Source organism: Oncorhynchus mykiss, chromosome 2 (assembly GCF_013265735.2).
Source record: "Oncorhynchus mykiss isolate Arlee chromosome 2, USDA_OmykA_1.1, whole genome shotgun sequence".
NCBI classification, from domain to species: domain Eukaryota; kingdom Metazoa; phylum Chordata; class Actinopteri; order Salmoniformes; family Salmonidae; genus Oncorhynchus; species Oncorhynchus mykiss.
Genome location: NC_048566.1, coordinates 20,314,809 through 20,337,733, shown reverse-complemented (window position 1 = coordinate 20,337,733; position 22,925 = coordinate 20,314,809). Strand labels below are relative to the sequence as shown.

The 22,925-nt window shown below is 40.9% G+C and overlaps 2 protein-coding genes across 2 annotated transcripts in view; one reads left to right on the top strand and one right to left on the bottom strand.

Annotated features, from left to right (window-relative positions):
• Positions 1-60: 60 nt before the first annotated feature.
• On the bottom strand, positions 61-11,356 carry LOC110509528 (tumor necrosis factor receptor superfamily member 1A). Its single transcript, XM_021590448.2, has 10 exons — positions 11,157-11,356; positions 10,380-10,493; positions 9,984-10,104; positions 8,290-8,418; positions 7,953-8,102; positions 7,673-7,760; positions 4,285-4,358; positions 3,938-4,107; positions 3,508-3,631; positions 61-2,125 (listed from the first exon to the last, which is right to left on the bottom strand). The coding sequence occupies exons 2-10, from the start codon at positions 10,443-10,445 to the stop codon at positions 1,836-1,838; spliced, it is 1,212 nt and encodes a 403-aa protein (XP_021446123.2). The 5' UTR covers positions 10,446-10,493; positions 11,157-11,356; the 3' UTR covers positions 61-1,835.
• Positions 11,357-19,583: 8,227 nt separating this feature from the next.
• Positions 19,584-22,925, top strand: part of LOC110509570 (CD27 antigen) — a 5,525-nt gene continuing 2,183 nt past the window's right edge. Inside the window, exon 1 of the mRNA XM_021590531.2 lies at positions 19,584-20,036. The gene's annotated coding sequence lies outside the window, so the exon portion shown is untranslated. The remainder of the gene's footprint in view (positions 20,037-22,925) is intronic.

Here is a 22,925-nt window from a genome sequence, read left to right as displayed (position 1 = left end):
TCATACACTGAATAGAACAGTAGCTAACACTTACAGTCATAATAACAGCTGCATACCAGGTCACTTTTACAATTCTTTATTTAAAAAATATATACAATTGATCAACTTTGTTGAGCGCCTCCCCCACCTTAATTAAAACAAATCAATGTCTGCATATACTGTATGTGATTTGAGAATAAAAATAGTTTGTCTTTAGTAAAATCACCTGTAACAATTCAATGTTAAAAAATCCAATACATGGCATTTCACTGTACTTCTGCACCTGACATTAAAAACTAGAAACTTGAGTGCCATCTATCCATCGACCCATCCCTAGTTTCCATGTTTAGTCTCCCAGAGATCAGGCAGCCCTGCAGAGTGACAGGTGTGTCCTCTGACTAAGTGATCCTGAACAATGGCGGCATGATGATGGGGCTTTAAGGAATGTCAATAACTCAGGGACAACACCTGCAGAAGACCTGCCTGTGCCCTAACAGTACTGACACAACTATTACTGTACAGATAAGAATCAATCACTTGTGGTGATCCAAAACCACGGCACAGAGACAACCTGGATGGGTGTGATTGTTCGAGGAGGAATGCACTGCACACTGAATAGTAAAGAAATATGACAGATTGATACATCCCTAACTTATTTTGTAAAACAAGAATGTGCACATCAAGACAGTAGTAAAAGACAGCAAAACTACAATAGTTTGATCTTCACGCCCAAGCAGCAACTTATCAAAGAACCATTCAAATATACAACATCCTCCTAAACAGTATTAATAACCATTTACAAACCAATACAAAGACTTCAAATATGACATATAATGCTAATATCTTTTGATATGTTTGTGGTTATTAATGCAAGATAGAGACAGGGAAGATTAAAGCTATACAGGTTCCTATGGAAATATTAGCTTGAGTACTACTGCAACACCAGTAAATAATACATTTCACATTTACACTTTAGCCATCCTTATACAGAGCGATTTACAGGACCAAGTATGGTTAAGTGCCTTGCTCAATGGCACAGACCAATTTATTTCACCTTATCAGCTCAGGGATTCGAACCAGCAACCTTTCAGTTACTGGCTACCTTTCGCCACATAATACTCAGTAATATAGAACTGTAATACTATAGATGGGTGTTCAATCTGTATTACCCTAAACACAGCGTTTAACTCAATTGTTAGTGTGGATCTCATACCTGTGTGTGACACATTACAAGTTTGCCTGTTTTACAAACAGCACTGTCTAAAACTGCTTTTTAGAAACATATGATTCCTCATTGGTTCGAATGTGCAAAGAATATATATATATATATTTGAAAAACATACAAGAACAGTACGGTTGGTAATCAATAATCAGCCTCATTGCCAACAGGTTATATAATACATTATGACATATTGTGAAAGCATGGCAACACTTCCACCTAGTCTATCAGATCTGGACCAGGTGGAACAACTACCATATTGCTTACACTGTACCAATCCTATTCTCTCAGGTCTACACAAGTAAGGTCAGGGACAAAGGGATGTGGCTGATCTTCTCTCTCTCCCCATTAGCACCTCCCCTATCTCTCTCTCCCTCCCCTAATTATCCTATACATATGATGAATAGTCTTGGTCTCTCTCGGTTTCTCTTTTGATTCGACATAGAGAAGAGAAACCTGGGTCCCCTACTTGATCTATACAGTCTGCATCACTCTCCCTCTACTGCTCTCCATACATGGTCTATACAGTCTGCATCTCTCTCCCTCTACTGCTCTCCATACATGGTCTATACAGTCTGCATCTCTCTCCCTCTACTGATCTCCATACATGGTCTATACAGTCTGCATCTCTCTCCCTCTACTGATCTCCATACTTGGTCTCCAGCTCCTCTGCAGTCCCTCCCAGGTCCATGTCTCTCAGCTTATCCAGCAGTTGGTACAGTAGAGGGCGTGCTAGCACCTCTCCCCCTCCCTGAGCACTTCCCTTAGCCCAGACCCTCAGCATCTGGTACTGGGCTTCCTTAGTGTCACGGAGGTGGTCATTCTCAGCCCTCTCTATAACGATGTCACTCACACCCAGCGAACGCACCAGCTCCTTCATATGGCGCGTGGGGACTTGGTCCAACACCGAGTAGATCAACTCAGAAACTGGAGGGAGAGAGGAACAGAGTGGTGATAGGGTAGTGAGAATAAAATAGAGTTCAATATAGACTACATGGCCAAAAATATGGATGCCACCTTTCCAACAAGTCAGTTCGTCAAACTTTCTGCCCTGCTGGAGATACCGAGGTCAACAGTAAGTGCTGTTATTGTGAAGTGGAAACATCTAGGAGCAACAACGGCTCAGCCGCAAAGTGATAGACCACACAAGCTCACAAAACGGGACCGCTGAGTGCTGAAATGCGCAAAAATAGTCTGTCCTCAGTTGCAACACTCACTACCCAGTTCCGAACTGTCTCTGGAAGCAACGTCAGCACAAGAACTGTTCATCGGGAGCTTCATGAAATGGGTTTCCATGGACGATCAGCCGCACACAAGCCTAAGATCACAATGCGCAATGCCAAGCGTCGGTTGCCGCCATTGGATTCTGGAAACGCGTTCTCTGGAGAAATGAATCACGCTTCACTATCTGGCAGTCCGATGGACGAATCTGGTTTTGGTGGATGCCTGGAGAACGCTACATGCCCAAATGCATAGTGCCAACTGTAAAGTTTGGTGGAGGAAGAATAATGGTCTGGGGCTGTTTCATGGTTCGGGCTTGGCCCCTTAGTTCCAGTGAAGGGAAATCTTAACTCGACAGCATATAATTACATTCTAGACGATTCTGTGCTTCCAACTTTGTGGCAATAGTTTGGGGAAGCCCTTTCCTGTTTCATCATGACAAAGCCCCCGTGCACAAAGCGAGGTCCATACAGAAATGGTTTGTCGAGATCGGTGTGGAAGAACTTGACTGGCCTGCACAGAGCCCTGACCTCAACCCCATCAAACACCTTTGGGAGGAATTGGAACGCTGACTGCGCGCCAGGCCTAATCGCCCAACATTAGTTCCCACCTCACTAATGCTCGTGGCTGAATGGAAGCAAGTCCCCGCAAGCAACGTTCCAACATCTAGTGAAAAGCCTTTCCAGAAGAGTAGAGGATGTTATAGCAGCAAAGGGGGGACCAGCTCCATATTAATGCACATGATTTTGGAATGAGATGTTCGACGAGCAGGTGTCCACATACTTTTGGCCATGTAGTGTATATAAAAAGAAATTCACATTCCAACACACACACGAACAGCTTGGTTGTCATGAATTCTCAGGACTTTTTGGAGAGTAAAAACATATTTCCTTTCAAAATCCTAACCCTTAACCTAACCTAACCAAACCCTAACCTTTAAAAATGTCCTCACTTTCCAGAATTGTTCTTGTTGTCCTACCTTGTCAGGACATTCTGATGACTCGTCAGGACATTCTAGTCCTGATAAGATAGGGAAACATGCGCACCAACACACGTTCGCATGCACGCACATGCACACACACACTTACTCTTGATCTCCTTGGGGACACAGTCCGGTAGCTTTCTGAGGGGCTCCTGTTCACACTCACACACTGGGCTACATGAAGGGATACACTGGTTGAGAACATTCTCTGGGTCCTCTTGGATCAGCCTCTATAATCACAGAAAATGGAAAACATCAGAATTCTACTATATAGAACTGCATCCACTACCAGTACATCCTAAACCCGGGGACCACAGCACAATCAATAAAGGAAATCCTATTGGTTTCCTCCTTGGCACTATGGTGCAAACAGGAAAATGCACTTGGGTATTCAAAACAGTAGTTGAAATGGTATCTATTTTTTCTCCATACAACCCTTTTAGAGTTTTTTTATCAGATTGGGTTTGTCCAGTCAGGTCAGAGGTGAAATGTGAGATGTCAGGGGTCAAAAGTGAGAGGTCAGAGATGTATCTCACCCGAGTAGATGTCTCAGACACCTGAGAGGTGATCTCAGCAGAGGGAAAGGAGTTAGACCCCTTGCGCTTCCGTCGGACCACTAGTACGCCCATGATCCCCACAACCACCAGTAATAACAGACAAACACAGCTGAACGCAGCCAACAGGTAGGGATATCCAGTATCTTCGGCTGGAAAGAGGGGAAAACATGCAGAGAATGAATACATTCTGCAGCCCTTACGGCAGAAATAGTCTAGTTCCAATATATTTAAGCAAAACAAAAAAAAGTTTAAAAGTATATTTTCACCCACCAAATAAACAAACTATGTTTCTAGCCTGACCCAGCCACGAAGTATCAGAAACTCACATTTGCCATCGCCATTGGGAGTGGGATGTGTGCCTGAAGAACACTCCTGCTGGCAGTCAGCAGTCAGCTCACATCTGGAGAGAAAATGCACACAGGAAATGGTATATTATTGAAGAGGAAGTGGCCCGTTTGTGAAGAGGAAATGATTAATGTTGAGTCATGTGAAGAACAGCTCTACAGAAGAACCATCCAGGCCATCCTGTTGCAGCATACCCCCCTCCGGAAAGACAGAACACTGAAAGAGACAGTTACCAGCGCTTTATCAGTGGTCACCACTGCCTATGGTCTTGATGTATGGATATATCCTGCCTGGTTGGCCCTGTCCGGGGGTATAGACCCCTACGGTCGCAGCCTTCAGTAATTATGCTGCAATAGTTTATGTGTCGGGGGGCTAGGGTCAGTCTGTTATATCTGGAGTATTTCTCCTGTCTTATCCAGTGCCCTGTGTGAATTTAAGTCTCTCTCGCTCATATATACAGTATATATGTGTGCTGACCTGTTGCACCCTCTACAACTACTGTGATTATTATTATTTGACTGCTGGTCATCTATGAACGTTTGAACATCTTGGCCATGTTCTGTTATAATCTCCACCCGGCACAGCCAGAAGAGGACTGGCTACCCCACATAGCCTGGTTCCTCTCTAGGTTTCTTCCTATGTTCCTGCCTTTCCAGGGAGTTTTTCCTAGCCACCGTGCTTCTACACCTGCATTGCTTGCTGTTTGGGGTTTTAGGCTGGGTTTCTGTACAGCACTTTGAGAAGTCAGCTGTTGTACGAAGGGCTATATAAATACATTTAATTGATAAGATTGATTGATAAGCAGTAGATTAAACTAAAGCCTGGACATGATGACCTTCTCCAACCTTACATAGCAACAGACTGTAGGTCTCCAGGACCAGGGTTGGTGTGACCACAAAACAGCTGACATGTGAAAATACTTCTGTCTTTTAACTCACCCACGGAAAGAAGTTTGTTGCACAACGTTGCAGACAGTTTCTATTAAACTTCCCATTTACAAGCAGAATGATAATTTTTTGTTACTTTGTTTTAATTGAACAACACAATGATAATACAAATCAAGTAAAAGAATAAAAAGGTCTGGCAGGTACAGCACCCATCATACAATTTTACAGTTTAAACCCATTGTCCCTCTCTCCTCTTGCGTTCTTAAAGCAAAGGTCATATTTCTTTAACAACGTCTATCCATTGTGTCACGGTGGGAGGGTCTTTTTGTAGCCATTTCCTAGTCATAGCCTTTTTACTGGCTGCCAGTAGGACCTTCAAGAGGTACTTTTCTCTGTTGTGTAAATAATCAGGCATTTCATCCAAATACAAAGAAATTATTTTTGTTCTATGTCAAATCCAATTATTTTTTCAATGTTAGATCTTATTTCTCCCTAGTAAATTTTAATTGCGGGGAAGGACCAAAGTACATGAGGGTGATCCCCCTGGATAGCCCACATTCTCTCCAACAAGGGTTTAGGGAGCCAGTCTGTTTTGATTTCAGTTTAGGTGTTATTAAGAAACGTATAACATTCATCCAACAGAATTCTCTCCATGTCCTTCAGTTGGTAGAGCTTAGTTGAGACTCAAATATGTTCAACCATGTTTCATCAGTTATTTCAATGTTAAGTTCCTCCTCCCATTTCTGTTTAATATAGTTTGTACAATGTTTCTTTGAGGATAGAATACCCAAGTAGAGATTTGAAATCGTTTTTTTTGTTACTCCCCAAGATGTATGCGTTAGTGAATACTTGGATACATTTTGAGGTGCTTGAGGGTCAACCACATTTATCTCCATTAAAAAATAGTGTTGAACATATGTATCTGTAAAAATGTTGTTTATCTAAGCCATGTTTTTTGACTTAGGTCCTGGAAATTCTCCAGGATCTCATTCCTTAAAATTGTACAAAATCATGTGATGCCTTTCTACGTCCACTGTTTAAATCTGCTGTCCTGAATTGCAGGGATGAAGCTGGGGTCGTATGTGGGCCAATTCAGCAGTTTGAACTCTCTGTCTAAATTCATTTGCTTAACAACCCATAACCATGTCTTAAGAGAGAAATGAATCTACTGATTTTGTCTATTGTATGGGTATCTCTGTCATAGTAGTCTCGGACTGTATGGGTATCTCTGTCATAGTAGTCTCGGACTGTATGGGTATCTCTGTCATAGTAGTCTCGGACTGTATGGGTATCTCTGTCATAGTAGTCTCGGACTGTATGGGTATCTCTGTCATAGTAGTCTCGGACTGTATGGGCATCTCTGTCATAGTAGTCTCGGACTGTATGGGTATCTCTGTCATAGTAGTCTCGGACTGTATGGGTATCTCTGTCATAGTAGTCTCGGACTGTATGGGTATCTCTGTCATAGTAGTCTCGGACTGTATGGGCATCTCTGTCATAGTAGTCTCGGACTGTATGGGTATCTCTGTCATAGTAGTCTCGGACTGTATGGGTATCTCTGTCATAGTAGTCTCGGACTGTATGGGTATCTCTGTCATAGTAGTCTCGGACTGTATGGGCATCTCTGTCATAGTAGTCTCGGACTGTATGGGTATCTCTGTCATAGTAGTCTCGGACTGTATGGGTATCTCTGTCATAGTAGTCTCGGACTGTATGGGTATCTCTGTCATAGTAGTCTCGGACTGTATGGGCATCTCTGTCATAGTAGTCTCGGACTGTATGGGTATCTCTGTCATAGTAGTCTCGGACTGTATGGGTATCTCTGTCATAGTAGTCTCGGACTGTATGGGTATCTCTGTCATAGTAGTCTCGGACTGTATGGGTATCTCTGTCATAGTAGTCTCGGACTGTATGGGTATCTCTGTCATAGTAGTCTCGGACTGTATGGGCATCTCTGTCAAAGTAGTCTCAATGTCTTTCCATTTGGATTCATATTCTGAATTGCACCAACACACCAATTGGGCTGAAACAAAATAATATTTTAGGTTTGGTAAGGCCATTCCCCCACTATTTGTTGGTAATTGTAATATTGTATATCTAATTATTGGTCTCTTACTGTTCCAGATAAACCTTGATATCTTTTATCCCGTTCCCTAAACTGTTTAGGTGGGATATCTATGGGCAGTGATTGGAACAAATACAGTAACCTCGGCAGTTTGCTTGTTTCAATTCTACCACTAAGACCCAAGGGAAGTGAATTCCGCCTGTCCAGGTCATCATATACTTTCTTGTTGATGTGATTGTAATTCCTGTCATGAAGTTTGGGTGTATCTTTTGTTTGATATACTCCAAGATATTTAATGGATGAAGAGGTATACTTACTCTCCAGCTCTTCCTGTGGGGTATAATTATATACTAGGGCTGAACACAAAGAGTTTTAACGGACAAAAGAGTGTCAGCTTGTTCACAAGCCAGTACTCACAATTTGCATGAAAGACAGGTCTTGTTGCTTTTCTTGTCTCGGAAGTAGAAGTCCTTACATTCACACACAGTGTCACTCTCTTCCTTACCTGTCAACAAGAGTATGTACACTCAGTACACACACAAACTTTGTCATACACGCAAATAATACTACTAGTACTACAAAACAAAGGGTTGTCATTATTATGTAATAACCATTATACTGTGTAATCCATAAGTAAATACCAGGTTGGGTGGAAAAACGTGAAACATTATGAACCACACTAGCAAGACAAACTCACATGGTTGCGTTTCTCTCTCTCCAGGTCCACATGTCTTGCAAGTGAGGCACTCCCGTGTTCCCGAGTTTATTCTGTTTTGGTAGAAGCCTTTTTTGCAGCGACACACTGTGTTCTTACTCTTCTTGCATGGTGAAAACACTTCCTCATTGTCTACAGGTGTATGGAACAACACAGCCAAGGAGAACAGAATAGAGAGAAAGAGAGAGAAGACAAGAGACATTTGCTATCATACCATATTGAGACCATCTATAGTGATGCCATTTTTTTCAATGTATTTTGTAAATACTTGCACATTATTGTAAATCATTGAAAATGTTTTTAAATAATTGTACTGTACCAACACAGAGTGTACAACGGAGGCAGTTCTTGGCATAGTTACTCTTCTCTAGGTACGTCCTGCCCTCTTGACAGTGGACACATAGGCTATTGTCGCCGTTCTTAGTGCAGTGCTCCTTCAGCATAAACCCTGGAGAAGACAATACATACATACTAAGTGGGAGGCAATACAATCCAGCATATTTATTTACTGTAAAACCTGGCGATACGTCAGAGCTAAAACTAGGCTAGAGACAAATATAGTAAACAGTATGTAGGGCCTACCGTGTGACAGACGACTGACTGTCTTTTATACACAATAAGGGTAGAATCTTGAAATAAGGTTTTTGTTTAAAGCTGGAATCCTTAACTGGTGAAACTGCCACATCCATGTAGGATATTACAACAACAAAGATGTTACTGCAAACATAGGTTTTCCCCCTCTGACATCAATGCACAGGCACACATCTCCCCCGCTGCACCGAACGAGCCAATTGAAGCACACGTAGCCTTCTCTTTTGCCTTGCGCAACATTTGGTGATCCAGAAACAAGAGACCACTTGTGTGGCTGTTTTGTACGGGAATCTGTGAATATTTGGACAATTGAACGTTTTTGGTTCCTCTCAGGGGAAAAGAAAATAGACTTTTAAAACAGGGTTGAGTGAAGTAGCATCAAATATGTTGATTGAGCAACTTAATGAGCATGGAGAGTTTGACGAAATGACCTTGTATCTTTCAGTCCAATACAGCTGTTTACTTACTTTTGTAGCTCTTTGTCAGACACACGCTTTTTGTAAACACCGGTAGGTAACTGTCCTCTCCAAGTTTAGCTGGAATTTAGCCCCGAAAATATTTGGATAATGTGATTGGTTGACGATATGACATTGGCCTATGTTTCTTCTTGCGCTGCGCAGAATATCAGATCTCAACAACATTGGAGAAGTGTTAAAAACTTCAATCAGCAGTTGAAACAATAAGAAAGAGTAAAAAGTTGAGGGATGGGGCTGGAGAAACGTAAGTACTCTCAAATTCATAGACAGAGCTATGCAAGGACTGACCATCCATGATATCAAAATTATAGTTTTAATCATGTTTTGAGACTATACAATATGTGTTAACATTTACTTTGTTTAGAAACATTGGAGTAAAACAAGCTTATATCTTGGGTTCTGATGGGGTGTGACAGTTGAACTAAGCTCATGGGCATTTCTAAGTTATATTCTTCAAAAATCAATGGGTACATATCATTCATTAAATTCAAAAATGGATGTAGTTACTGCAGATTTCCCATTCCACATCAGTCAGCACCACATCCTTATGCTATAGTATATTGTCATAAGGGCAACTTGACTGCAAAAGAGACAGGTTGGAATGTCAATTCTCATCAAATCAATAGGAAGTCAATCAAATCAAATAAAAATCTACCTTTTTCTAAATTAGTAGTGTTTCAATTTGTTGATAAAATGAGGGACATGATTGTTTGGTTGAGGGACGTTGGACAAAGGGCAAAAATGAGGGACTGTCCCACACAATCTGGGACATATAGTTACTCTAGTTCTGGGGCGAACAGTGGCACTGTTCCCTTTGAAGCGGATTTGATCTTTAACTCAATGCATAGTGTATGGAAAAGTACAAGTTACACCCACGTTACACTCGGGAATTGAAAGGCCCAGTTGTATAAGTGCAGTGTAATATAGTACAGTACAGAAGGCCTACCTTCATGGCACTTTCGACAGCATGTCCCGTTAGCAGTGTGGTAATGACTCCCCTCAAGGCATTGAAACTCCTGGGTCGTAGGAAGTGGTGGTACCAAGGGGGAGGGGTCTACTGACCAGCACTGCAACATTACATTACATTGTTGTTATAGAACAGATCCAATCAAATACCAGTCATATGTAATTACTGAAAATATTTTAGAACTGATTGACAGGCTACTGTATAGGCCTATTCCTGAAATGATTGACTAATTGATTGGTGTGAATAATTCACAAATTTGATGGATTGGTGGGGGATAATTGATGTATTGCTGAGAAATAAGTATGACTAGATGGGGCATTATGTTATTGGTAGAGGACTCGGCATTATGAATCTGTTCATGTTAAAGTTTCTTACCAATATGAGCAGAGCGCAAACGTTCAGAATGCATTTTTCCTTCCATTTCCCTCTCAAGACGTCCATTCTTTCACACCACTCTTCTCACTAACACCATCCTTAAAAGAACAACACCTGCAGAAAGGAGAGATGGGGTAAAACGTGTGACAAAACTCTTCATAATGTTTTCACACATTAGGCCTACTTGACTTACCTTTTTTCTAGTGCAAAGAAAATGTTGTCAATATGAATCAGTATTTCGCTGTGCAAAAATAACTTGTTTACTACCATGTCAAGGCTATATAGATATGAACTTTGTTTGATTTAAAACGTATAGCCTAGCTAGCGTTATAACGTAAGTCTCGGAAGATTATTTACATACATGCATTTATTTATTTTAGAATGTAACCTTTGTTTATCTAGGCAAGTCAGTTAAGAACAAATTCTTATTTACGACGGCCAAACCCGGCCGCCCTATGGCCCATCACGGCCAGTTGTGATACAGCCTGGATTCGAACCATAGTGTAGGTAGTGATGCCTCTAGGGCCGAGATGCCTCAGAACGCTACGCCACTCGGGAACCCACTTATGGCGCGGTACATTATTATCCTGGACTTAATTAATAGAAAGTTCATATCTAGTTCAAGAATAAAAACTCCACTTAAGCCACAATAAAAACCGAGAAAACGTATTTAGTTTCGATTTCACTGTAGCGTACACCCACTGTTTTTAGCCGCAGAAGTCCGATATTATCAATCTCTTTTCCCAAAACTACAGGCGGAGAGTTACCGTCACTTACCTTTATCAAAACCGCTCCTACATGACAAATGGCGATGCAGTCGAGTCACCAAAATTAAAATCTAATTTGTAGTAAGACTTTAAGAAACGCATTCCAATCTCAAAAGATACGCCAGGGTATTAAATCGCGAGCTCTAGTGAGAGGGCGGACTCAAACGGGAAAATGGAAACGTCATTGTTTCAAGGAAGTCTGACTTGCAGGGCGTACTACAGGATACGCCATAGGTAGTATGATAAAGGTTTATAATACTCGATTGAGCAATAGCAGGCTGTGCGCCTATGGGTCACAAGAGACATTTCCCAAGTGTATATAAAAACAACAATTGAAACACCTGCAGGGTGCTAGGGGAATTGTTTATTTTATCGGGATGTAGACTAATGCTAAATACACATTCCCCCTCTGCCTATCGGAGTAACAGGGGAGAGGGGGGTATGTTGAGCGATTTGTTACATTCAGTATCATCACTACGTCAAGGAAATATAGTATCTAACAAAGATATCTACGTATATTTCAGGAGTTGTGTGTCCTTGGACATAATCAGAATTCGTGTAAACAACCCTTTTGAAAACATAGCTTGTCTCTTGGCACAATTGACCCCGAGTATGGAGTAAATTGAGTATGAGAACAGGGGAGCCTAAGCATAGCGAAACATTTCTAACTGTACATTTTAAAACATTTACATTACCTCATATCCCAGCGATAATGCATTGTATTACGGAAGAAAACACCAATTGTGGCCAAGAGGGTCACAAACTCAACTGAGGAAGGCATTTTTCATCTTTTAAACTTGACTAATCACTCAAATGCGAGGTGTCTTCAAAATACTATTCATATTATGCATAAAACACACTAAATGTAATCCTTTGTATGGGATGTGTTGATTAGACATTGGCTCAACTTGCCCCTCGCCCAATCAGAATCACTGTTATTCGCCAAGTACATTTACACATACTCAGAATGTGACTTGGTGATATGGTGCTGCTAGTGATGGACAACATTTAGAGACAGACAGCAGAGTTTAAACAAAGTTTACATACATTACATATACACAATATGGTACAATTTACCCCAAAGAAACCATTTGACTATATTTGCCCACACAGCTACAAGGGTGCACTTTCATGCTAGGTTTAGGACCTCCTATTGTAGCTTATAGAGACCCCAACTGATGTATAAAACCAGTGGAGGCTGCTGAGGGGCGGGCGGCTCATAAAAATGGCTGGAACAAATGGAATAAAAAAAATGGAAACCATGTGTTTGATGTACTTGATACCATTTCACTCATTCCAGTCCAGCTGTTACCACGAGCCCATCCTCCGCAAATAAGATGCCACCAACCTCCTGTGTATAAAAGTGTTAAAACTATCTACTTTAAAACTTACCTAGAACTAGCATCAAGAAACCTATATCACAATAAATGTATTTGACTTTGTGAAAATCCATTTTTTGAACCTAACTTGCTTGCTGCTTTTTCCATGTGGTTTCTTCCTTCACAGACTCTGAAATGATGACCTCTTCCTAAATATTTGGTCACATGATTCATTTTGTGTATGGTTTCCTAGAAACAACTAACCCTTTGGCTCAACTTACCCCACTCTTCCATATATATATATATATATATATATATATATATATATATATATATAGAGAGAGAGAGAGAGAGAGAGAGAGAGAGAGAGAGAGAGAGAGAGAGAGAGAGAGAGAGAGAGAGAGAGAGAGAGAGAGAGAGAGAGAGAGAGAGAGAGAGAGAGAGAGAGAGAGAGAAATAGAGAGAGATTATAAATATGCCTTATCTTTCTGTTACCTGTGTTTATCTGATTGCTCAGCAGTGCAGTGAGAAGTACTTCCTTTCTTCAGAACCCACTTCCTTCTCAAAGTGCTCCCCACCCCACTCCTCTGCTGGCTGTTCTACACTGAACAAAAATATAAACGCAACATACAACTATTCGATTCATTACAGTTCATTAGGAAATCAATTAAAATAAATACATTAGGCCCTGGTCTATGGATTTCACATGACTGGGAATACAGATATGCATCTGTTGGTCACAGATACCTTTAAAACAAAGTAGGGTTGTGGATCAGAAAACCAGTCTGGTGTGACCACCATTTGCCTCATGCAGCGCGACACATCTCCTTCCCATAGAGTTGATCAGGCTGTTGATTGTGGTCTGTGGAATGTTGTCCCACTCCTCTTCAATGGCTGTGCGAAGTTGCTGGATATTGGCGGGAACTGGAACACACTGTTATACACGTCAATCCAGAGTATCCCACACATGCTCAATGGGTGACATGTCTGGTGAGTATACAGGCAATGGAAGAACTCGGTCATTTTTAGCTTCCAGGAATTGTGTACAGATCCTTGCGACATGGGGCCCTTGCATTATCATGCTGAAACATGAAGTGATGGCTGCGGATGAATGGCACGACAATGGACCTCAGGATCTCATCACGGTATCTCTGTGCATTCAAATGGGCATCGATAAAATGCAGGTGTGTTTATTGTCCGTAGTTTATGCCTTCCCGTAACTCCACTATGGGGCACTCTGTTCACAACGTTGACATCTGCAAACCGTTCTCTCACACGACGCCATACACCTGTTCTGCCACTTGCCCAGTACAGTTGAAACCAGGATTAATCCGTGAAGAGCACACTTTTTCCAGTCGGTTACGACGCCGAACTGCAGTCTGGTCAAGACCCTGGTGAAGACAACGAGCACGCAGATGAGCTTCCCTGAGACGGTTTCTGACAGTTTGTGCAGAAATTCTTCGGTTATGCAAACCCACAGTTTCGTCAGCTGTCCGGGTGGCTGGTCTCAGACGATCCCGCAGGTGAAGAAGAAGGATGTGGAAATGCTCACTAACAGGGATGTAAACAAATTTGTGCGCAAAACTTGAGAGAAATACACGTTTTGTGTAGATGAAACATTTCTGGGATCTTTTATTTCAACTCATGAAACATGGGACCAACACTTTATATGTTGTTTATCTTTTTGTTCGGTCTAGTTACAACACTTTAAGAGTTAAACTAAATCATCTAAAATGACTTAGTGTTAATTTAATTAATTACTATTGAGAGATGCACCAACCAACAGTAAAGACTTCTGAGTGTAATTGCAACATGTGTATGTACGCCCGTCTAGAGTCTCTTCTGTTCTGTGTACTAGATGTCATCCAACTACAGTACATCATCAAGAAACAAAATGTATTTTTGTCATGGGCAAAGAAACTCAAAAGAGGTGATTATACTAATTAATACAAATATTGATCCAATTGTGCAACCAGATCCGCAAGGATGATGGATTATTTTAAATATGCTACTGGACCAAAACAGATCTGGCTAATGAATCTATATGGGACAAATAATGATGATCCACACTTTTTCGAAAATATATATAATAATCTATTGAGCTCACAAGCAATGTAATAATCTATTATTATAGTGGGAGAATATAATCCGGTTTTAAGTACCTCAATGGATTGTAAAGGAAATCACTCTACAAACTATCACCCTCAAACACTTACGGAGATCACAAAGATCATGGATACATTAGAACTAGTGGATATATGGAGGCTGAAAAACCCTGACCTAGTGAGATATACACGGAGGAGGCTTCATCAAGCTAGCCGTCTTCATTACTTCCTAGTCTTGTTCTTGCTGGCATCAAAAGTTTAAAAGTATTAATAGGAGACAGAATGCGATTGGACCACCATCCAATTGGTGAAACTCTATAACTCTTACAGAATTTCCACGTGGATATTGGAAATTGAATCAAAGCCTGTTCGATGACAATTTGTTCTTAACTAAGACAAAATAATTGACTTTTTTTTTGTACAACAGCAGATTCCCTTATTGTATGAGACACTTTCAAATGTACTTTTAGAGGCCATTCTATACAATACTCATCATTAAAACAAAAGGAGGTTTGGTCAAAAGAGATTAGACTAATACAGGAAATGGAGGAAGTAACAGCGCAGGTAGGTGGTAACGGAAACTGTACTATAGAGGCACAAAATAGATTAGAGGAAAAACAAAAATAATTGGAGGTACTTATTCAAGAACCATCAAGTGTAATGTTTTACAAAAATAAAGCGAATTGGATGGAAAATTGTGAAAATGCTCATTTTTCTTGAATCTTCAACATAGAAATTCTACCAAAAATAATTGACAGAAACTCGTTACAAATGGAGTTATCCATGATTCACCAAATTGTAACGGTATTCTTGGTGAGAAGGAGAGTCGGACCAAAATGCAGCGTGTAGATTGCGATCCATGTTTTAATAAACAAACGTAAAACACGAATCAATACAAACACTACAAAATAAAGAACGTAACGAAAACCTAAACAGCCTATCTGGTGAAACCACATAGACAGGAACAATCACCCACAAACACACAGTGAAAACCAGGCTACCTAAATATGGTTCCCAATCAGAGACAATGACGAACACCTGCCTCTGATTGAGAACCATATCAGGCCGAACATAGAACTGGACAAACTAGACATGTAACATAGAATGCCCACTCAGATCACAAATGTGACACAAATGATGTGCTTTAAATATTTAGCTTCCTCTTTCAAAATATGTTGTCTCTTCAGGCTCCTCCATTCCCACTGAATGATGTTAACTGTAAGGATTTCTTTCCTAATAATAATGTGAAATTAACTAATTTACAGAAAGACCTGTGTGAAGGCCAACTTACAGAAGAGGAACTTTGAGGCAATAAAATATTTTCAGTCTGGAAAAACACCAGGGCTTGACCATATACCAGACCATAAAGTACGACTAGAATTTATATATAAATGCCTGGATTTCTTTAATTGTTGTGAATCTCTTACCAACCCCACGAAACACGGGGCGCACACCAAAACAAATGCCCCAAACACGGGGGACTTAAACAGTCCAGCAAAACCCAAGAACATGGGCAAACCGAGACACACAGACGTGTACACCAAACAATCCCGCACAACCAGCAGGCCCGTAAATAAAGCCTGACCAATCAGCCTAAAACAAACACAGGTGAAACCAATAAACAGAAAGGGGGAAAGGGGATCAGTGGCAGCTAGTAGGCCAGTGACGACGACCGCCAAGCGCCACCCGAACAGGAAGGGGAACTACCTTCGGTAGGAGTCGTGACATGGCCATTGAAATGCTAGCTATTAAAATGAGATCCAACAAGAACATCAAGGGGTTAGAAATCCAGGGGATAAAAACGAAAGTGTCAATGTATGACGATGATTCTAGTTTTATCTAAAGTCCGCAATCTGTATCCCTGCAAAGTCTCATTGAAGATCTTGATCACTTTTCTAGCCTCTCTTGATTAAAACTTAATTATGACAAGTGTACCATATTACGTATTGGATCATTTAAAAAAATAGTGTTCTCACTTCCTTGTAGTTTACCAATAAAATGGGCGGATGGTGAAGAAGACATACTTGGTATTCACATCTCCAAAAATATAAATGAACTTACCACAATTAATTTCAATAGAAAGTTACCAAAAATAGATACGATTCTGCATCCATGGAGAGGTAAATACTTGTATATTTATGGAAAAAATCACATTGAGTAACTATTTGGTCCTATCACAGCTTACTTACTTACTAATGGCACTGCCTACTGCAGACGAGTTGTTTTTTAAATCATATGAGCAAAAAATATAACATTTTATTTGTAATGCTAAACCAGACAAAATTAAACGTGCCTATTTATATAATGAATATGAGTTTGGGGGCCTAAAATTATTCAATATTAAAGCTTTAAACCTCTCACTAAAAGCTTCACTCATACATAAGTTATATTAAAACCCAAAATGGTTCTCCAGTAGATGATTAAGAAAGGCTCATCCTTTGTTCAAAAATGGCCTTTTTGCCTTTATACAGATTACAGTGTACATTTCCTACTAATTGAAAATGACATTTTGTTTAAAGTATTGCCCTTTCTTAAGCAAGCCATACAAAGCTGGTTACAATTTCAGTTTTATCCTCCAGAAAAGAGAGCACAAATATTACAACAATTGTTATGGTTAAACTCAAGTATACTGATTAATAAGAAAACAGTCTTTATCAAACCATTTTTTAAATGGTATTATATTTGTTAATGATATTGTGAATAGAAACACAGATACAGTGGGGAGAACAAGTATTTGACACACTGCCAATTTAGCAGGTTTTCCTACCAGAAAATCACATTGAATGATTTTTAAGTAATTAATTTGCATTTTATTGCATGACATAAGTATTTGATACATCAGAAAAGCAGAACTTAATATTTGGTACAGAAACCTTTGTTTGCAATTACAGAGGTCATATGTTTCCCGTAGTTCTTGACCAGGTTTGCACACACTGTAGCAGGGATTTTGGCCCAATCCTCCATACAGACCTTCTCCAGATCCTTCAGGTTTTGGGGCTGTCGCTGGGCAATACGGACTTTCAGCTCCCTCCAAAGATATTTTATTGGGTTCAGGTCTGGAGACTGGCTAGGCCACTCCAGGACCTTGAGATGCTTCTTACGGAGCCACTCCTTAGTTGCCCTGGCTGTGTGTTTCAGGTCGTTGTCATGATGGAAGACCCAGCCACGACCCATATTCAATGCTCTTACTGAGGGAAGGAGGTTGTTGGCCAAGATCTCGCGATACATGGCCCCATCCATCCTCCCCTCAATACGGTGCAGTCGTCCTGTCCCCTTTGCAGAAAAGCATCCCCAAAGAAGGATGTTTCCACCTCCATGCTTCACGGTTGGGATGGTGTGATTCATACAATGTGATTTTCTGGATTTCTGGATTTTTTTCTGGATTCCGTCTCTCACAGTTGAAGTGTACCTATGATAAAAATGACAGACCTCTACATGCTTTGTAAATAGGAAAACCTGCAAAATTGGCAGTGTATCAAATACTTGTTTTCCCCACTGTATATGGGAATATCTGCTCAATCCAAATTTACAACCAACTGATTGCAGCACTACCACAAAAATGGAGGAGGCAAGTGGAAAAGGGAGAAGGTAGAGAACTGGTTTGCCTGCCATATATTAAAGATACAAATTGGCTGAAAGTAACTGGCATAAATAGAAAAATATACCAGTTTCATCTGAGGACAAAAATGTTGACAGCTGCACCATACAGGTTGCAAAATAAATGGGAGGAGCTTTTCAATGTACCAATTCCATGGCATATGGTTTATGAACGGGTACAAAAAACGACACTTGATTCAACACTGAGTTTTTCCATTTAAATGATCAATTTCTTTTGCCAACGTCAGAATGCTATATATATGGGGCATAAAACAATCTCAGCTCTGTAGATTTTGCTGCGAAGAGACAATCAATAGATGATTTGTTCTGGTATTTCCCCTATGTAGCTTGTTTCTGGTCACAGGTTCAGGAATGGTTAAAAAAAATCACAACATGCAATTAAAATGAACCTTACAAATAGCAGTGTTGGGCAATTTGGAAAGCTATAGTCAGTCAATCAATAATATAATAATACTCATAGTAAAGGTTTTCATCTTTAGCTCACAATCTGTGGATAATATATGATTAGAAAGTTTCAAACATTTTGAAAAACATCACAGCATAATTGAAAAATATATGGCACGTGGAAACCAAACGAGGGCGGTCTATGTTGATAGGTGGGATTAAAGAGCTTATGTTTGGTAATGTCTAACTGTTATGTGACTGCTTTATATAAAAGTACCATGTATGTAAAATGTATATGTAAAATGTATGTGTATGTAGCAAAAAAGCTGTAAAAAAACAGATTTGTCCTCCGAAGAGGGTTAAACATTTAAAATAATAATAATAATAATAATAAAGAAACTAAATGTACCCTTCAGCCAATGATAAACATATCATAAGAAAACACTGGAGGAACATTAATGAGAATCAGTCATTGGTTTTCTGTTTCTGCAGTCTCTGAGGCTCAGCCCAGTCATTTCTGTTTGTTACAGTAATCTGTGTACGCTGTATGAGTAGTGAATGCCCAGAGGCCTGAGGCGAAGGTGGAGGGAGATGTGTAGAGGGTCGTCCCTGCCGATGCTCCCTGGGCTGTAACAGTTCACCCAGGGTCATGTGATGTGGCTTGGCTTCTGTGAAAATCCAGGTTGAGCTGAGAAGGAGCAGACCAGAGTCAATGAAACCTCGTGACCTCTGACTGAGAGACACGGCTGCATGTAGTTGAACCACACACTCACCACACAGGCGCAGACACATTCATGAGACACACGCGCACTCGCACACGCAGGTACACACTAAACATGATAGGCAAAATATGACATTCAGTTAACCCACAAGACCTGTGTACATGTCCGTAAAGACTACCAATGTCATTTCTCTCAGTCTGATCTGAGTATGTTTGACTGGACGGTGAATTTAAATAAGAACGGCTGCTGCTTACAGTGAAGAAAATGACTGGTCCTAAGATGAGTGTAATGTAGTCCTATTCACTCTGAAGTTACCTTGTCATCAAAGCAACAGATGAGTGTAATGTAGTCCTATTCACTCTGAAGTTACCTTGTCATCAAAGCAACAGAGCAAGTGAGAGAGAGAGAGAGAGACAGACGGACATAAGAGAGTCTTAAAGATTGTTTTGGAACCTAATATCACAGTTTTTTATGAAAGACAGACGACCGACAAACGGCAGTGGAAAGACAGGGGGAGGAAGAGGGGCAAGTTTAGGGTTTTAAGCGGCACAGTGGTTCAGAGTGAACTAGGGGGGTCGTCATAGAGAGAAAGAGAGAGAGATAGGAGTCTTTTGAAATGGCAGTTTCCCTTATGACTCATCTTTTGAATAATACTCTGACACACTGTGATCCCCAGTTCAGTCACACAGTCAGAGGGTCCAGAGTCACATCTATCTCATTCTCTCATCCTCTCTGAGACACGGTAAGTCAGACTCTACACTTCCCTACTGAAACACGTTTTGTTCAGGTCTGTCGTTAGAGTCCTGGGCTTGCTTGATGTATCTATAATGGTATACAGTCAGACTCTACACTTCCCTACTGAAACACGTTTTGTTCAGGTCTGTCGTTAGAGTCCTGGGCTTGCTTGATGTATCTATAATGGTATACAGTCGGACTCTACCCTTCCCTACTGAAACACGTTTTGTTCAGGTCTGTCGTTAGAGTCCTGGGCTTGCTTGATGTATCTATAATGGTATACAGTCGGACTCTACCCTTCCCTACTGAAACACGTTTTGTTCAGGTCTGTCGTTAGAGTCCTGGGCTTGCTTGATGTATCTATAATGGTATACAGTCAGACTCTACCCTTCCCTACTGAAACACGTTTTGTTCAGGTCTGTCGTTAGAGTCCTGGGCTTGCTTGATGTATCTATAATGGTATACAGTCGGACTCTACCCTTCCCTACTGAAACACGTTTTGTTCAGGTCTGTCGTTAGAGTCCTGGGCTTGCTTGATGTATCTATAATGGTATACAGTCAGACTCTACCCTTCCCTACTGAAACACGTTTTGTTCAGGTCTGTCGTTAGAGTCCTGGGCTTGCTTGATGTATCTATAATGGTATACAGTCGGACTCTACCCTTCCCTACTGAAACACGTTTTGTTCAGGTCTGTCGTTAGAGTCCTGGGCTTGCTTGATGTATCTATAATGGTATACAGTCAGACTCTACACTTCCCTACTGAAACACGTTTTGTTCAGGTCTGTCGTTAGAGTCCTGGGCTTGCTTGATGTATCTATAATGGTATACAGTCGGACTCTACCCTTCCCTACTGAAACACGTTTTGTTCAGGTCTGTCGTTAGAGTCCTGGGCTTGCTTGATGTATCTATAATGGTATACAGTCATACTCTACACTTCCCTACTGAAACACGTTTTGTTCAGGTCTGTCGTTAGAGTCCTGGGCTTGCTTGATGTATCTATAATGGTATACAGTCGGACTCTACCCTTCCCTACTGAAACACGTTTTGTTCAGGTCTGTTGTTAGAGTCCTGGGCTTGCTTGATGTATCTATAATGGTATACAGTCAGACTCTACACTTCCCTACTGAAACACGTTTTGTTCAGGTCTGTCGTTAGAGTCCTGGGCTTGCTTGATGTATCTATAATGGTATACAGTCGGACTCTACCCTTCCCTACTGAAACACGTTTTGTTCAGGTCTGTCGTTAGAGTCCTGGGCTTGCTTGATGTATCTATAATGGTATACAGTCGGACTCTACCCTTCCCTACTGAAACACGTTTTGTTCAGGTCTGTCGTTAGAGTCCTGGGCTTGCTTGATGTATCTATAATGGTATACAGTCGGACTCTACACTTCCCTACTGAAACACGTTTTGTTCAGGTCTGTCGTTAGAGTCCTGGGCTTGCTTGATGTATCTATAATGGTATACAGTCGGACTCTACACTTCCCTACTGAAACACGTTTTGTTCAGGTCTGTCGTTAGAGTCCTGGGCTTGCTTGATGTATCTATAATGGTATACAGTCGGACTCTACACTTCCCTACTGAAACACGTTTTGTTCAGGTCTGTCGTTAGAGTCCTGGGCTTGCTTGATGTATCTATAATGGTATACAGTCAGACTCTACCCTTCCCTACTGAAACACGTTTTGTTCAGGTCTGTCGTTAGAGTCCTGGGCTTGCTTGATGTATCTATAATGGTATACAGTCGGACTCTACCCTTCCCTACTGAAACACGTTTTGTTCAGGTCTGTCGTTAGAGTCCTGGGCTTGCTTGATGTATCTATAATGGTATACAGTCGGACTCTACACTTCCCTACTGAAACACGTTTTGTTCAGGTCTGTCGTTAGAGTCCTGGGCTTGCTTGATGTATCTATAATGGTATACAGTCGGACTCTACACTTCCCTACTGAAACACGTTTTGTTCAGGTCTGTCGTTAGAGTCCTGGGCTTGCTTGATGTATCTATAATGGTATACAGTCGGACTCTACACTTCCCTACTGAAACACGTTTTGTTCAGGTCTGTCGTTAGAGTCCTGGGCTTGCTTGATGTATCTATAATGGTATACAGTCAGACTCTACCCTTCCCTACTGAAACACGTTTTGTTCAGGTCTGTCGTTAGAGTCCTGGGCTTGCTTGATGTATCTATAATGGTATACAGTCAGACTCTACACTTCCCTACTGAAACACGTTTTGTTCAGGTCTGTCGTTAGAGTCCTGGGCTTGCTTGATGTATCTATAATGGTATACAGTTGGACGTGTTTATGTCATCGGTTTTGTTTTCGCTTTGTTTTTCAATGTCAGCATTGGTTGGTGTTTTGTCTGGAGTCTGTATCATGTTTTCTACTTTAGGTGGTCTCTTGTGTCTCATGTCCTTGAAACAGTCCCTTATAGTTGCTGTTGGGGGCCTACAATAATGTCATGCCATTGCAATGCTTTAACTCTTGATAATATATTGTTGGATGATATCTTTATGAATGCGGTAAACACTGAGTATACAAAACATTAGGAACATCTGCTATTTCCATGACATAGACTGACCAGGTGAATCCAGGTGAAAGCTATGATCCCTTATTGATGTCACCTGTTAAACCCACTTCAGTGTAGATGAAGAGGAGACAGGTTACAGAAGGATTGTTAAGCCTTGAGACATTGATTGTGTGTGTGCCATTCAGAGGGTGAATGGGCAAGACAAAAGATTTAAGTGCCTTTAAATGGGGTACGGTAGTAGGTGCACCAGTTTGAGTGTGTCAAGAACTACGATGCTGCTGGGATTTTCACACTCAACAGTTTCCCGAGTGTATCAAAAATGGTCCACCACCCAAGGGACATCCAGCGATCTTGACAACTGTGGGAAGCAT

Bases quoted from the DNA above. Each gene is read 5' to 3' on its own strand.
- LOC110509528 (XM_021590448.2), bottom strand. From the start codon at position 10,445: ATGGACGTCTTGAGAGGGAAATGGAAGGAAAAATGCATTCTGAACGTT. The intron at 4,108-4,284 runs GTGAGTTTCTGA...CCCTCTTTCCAG, and splicing joins TCCCAATGGCGATGGCAAAT to CCGAAGATACTGGATATCCC. The intron at 3,632-3,937 runs GTGAGATACATC...CTGTGATTATAG, and splicing joins TGTCTGAGACATCTACTCGG to AGGCTGATCCAAGAGGACCC.